This window comes from Sesamum indicum, unplaced genomic scaffold (assembly GCF_000512975.1).
Source record: "Sesamum indicum cultivar Zhongzhi No. 13 unplaced genomic scaffold, S_indicum_v1.0 scaffold00211, whole genome shotgun sequence".
Taxonomy (NCBI): domain Eukaryota; kingdom Viridiplantae; phylum Streptophyta; class Magnoliopsida; order Lamiales; family Pedaliaceae; genus Sesamum; species Sesamum indicum.
Genome location: NW_011628105.1, coordinates 52,614 through 52,941, shown reverse-complemented (window position 1 = coordinate 52,941; position 328 = coordinate 52,614). Strand labels below are relative to the sequence as shown.

Genomic DNA, 328 nt, shown 5'->3' with positions numbered 1-328 from the left:
TTATAGCTTATGCTTCGAGGCAGTTGAGGCCACACGAGATGAACTATCTGACCCATGATCTGGAGTTAGCAGCCATAGTAAATGCATTGAAGATCTGGAGGCATTACTTATACGGGGAGACGTTTCAAATATTTACAGATCACAAAAGTCTAAAGTATATCCCAACACACACCAGTCCCTAGTCGCAGCTATCGAATGAGGTTCCTGGGCCGCCCGACCTGCCTATTGGGGAATTGCCAAAGCGATAGCATTGACTATCATCCCGAAAAGGTAAACATTGTAGCAGATGCTTTGAGTAGAAAAACGGTGGACCAACTTGCAGGTATGA

The 328-nt window shown here is 45.1% G+C and overlaps 1 protein-coding gene across 1 annotated transcript in view; it reads left to right on the top strand.

Moving 5' to 3' along the window:
* LOC110011381 overlaps positions 1-58 on the top strand; it is a 2,932-nt gene extending 2,874 nt beyond the window's left edge. Inside the window, exon 3 of the mRNA XM_020691432.1 lies at positions 7-58. Within this exon, the coding sequence (XP_020547091.1) occupies positions 7-58 (52 nt within the window). The remainder of the gene's footprint in view (positions 1-6) is intronic.
* The last annotated feature ends 270 nt before the right edge of the window (positions 59-328 follow it).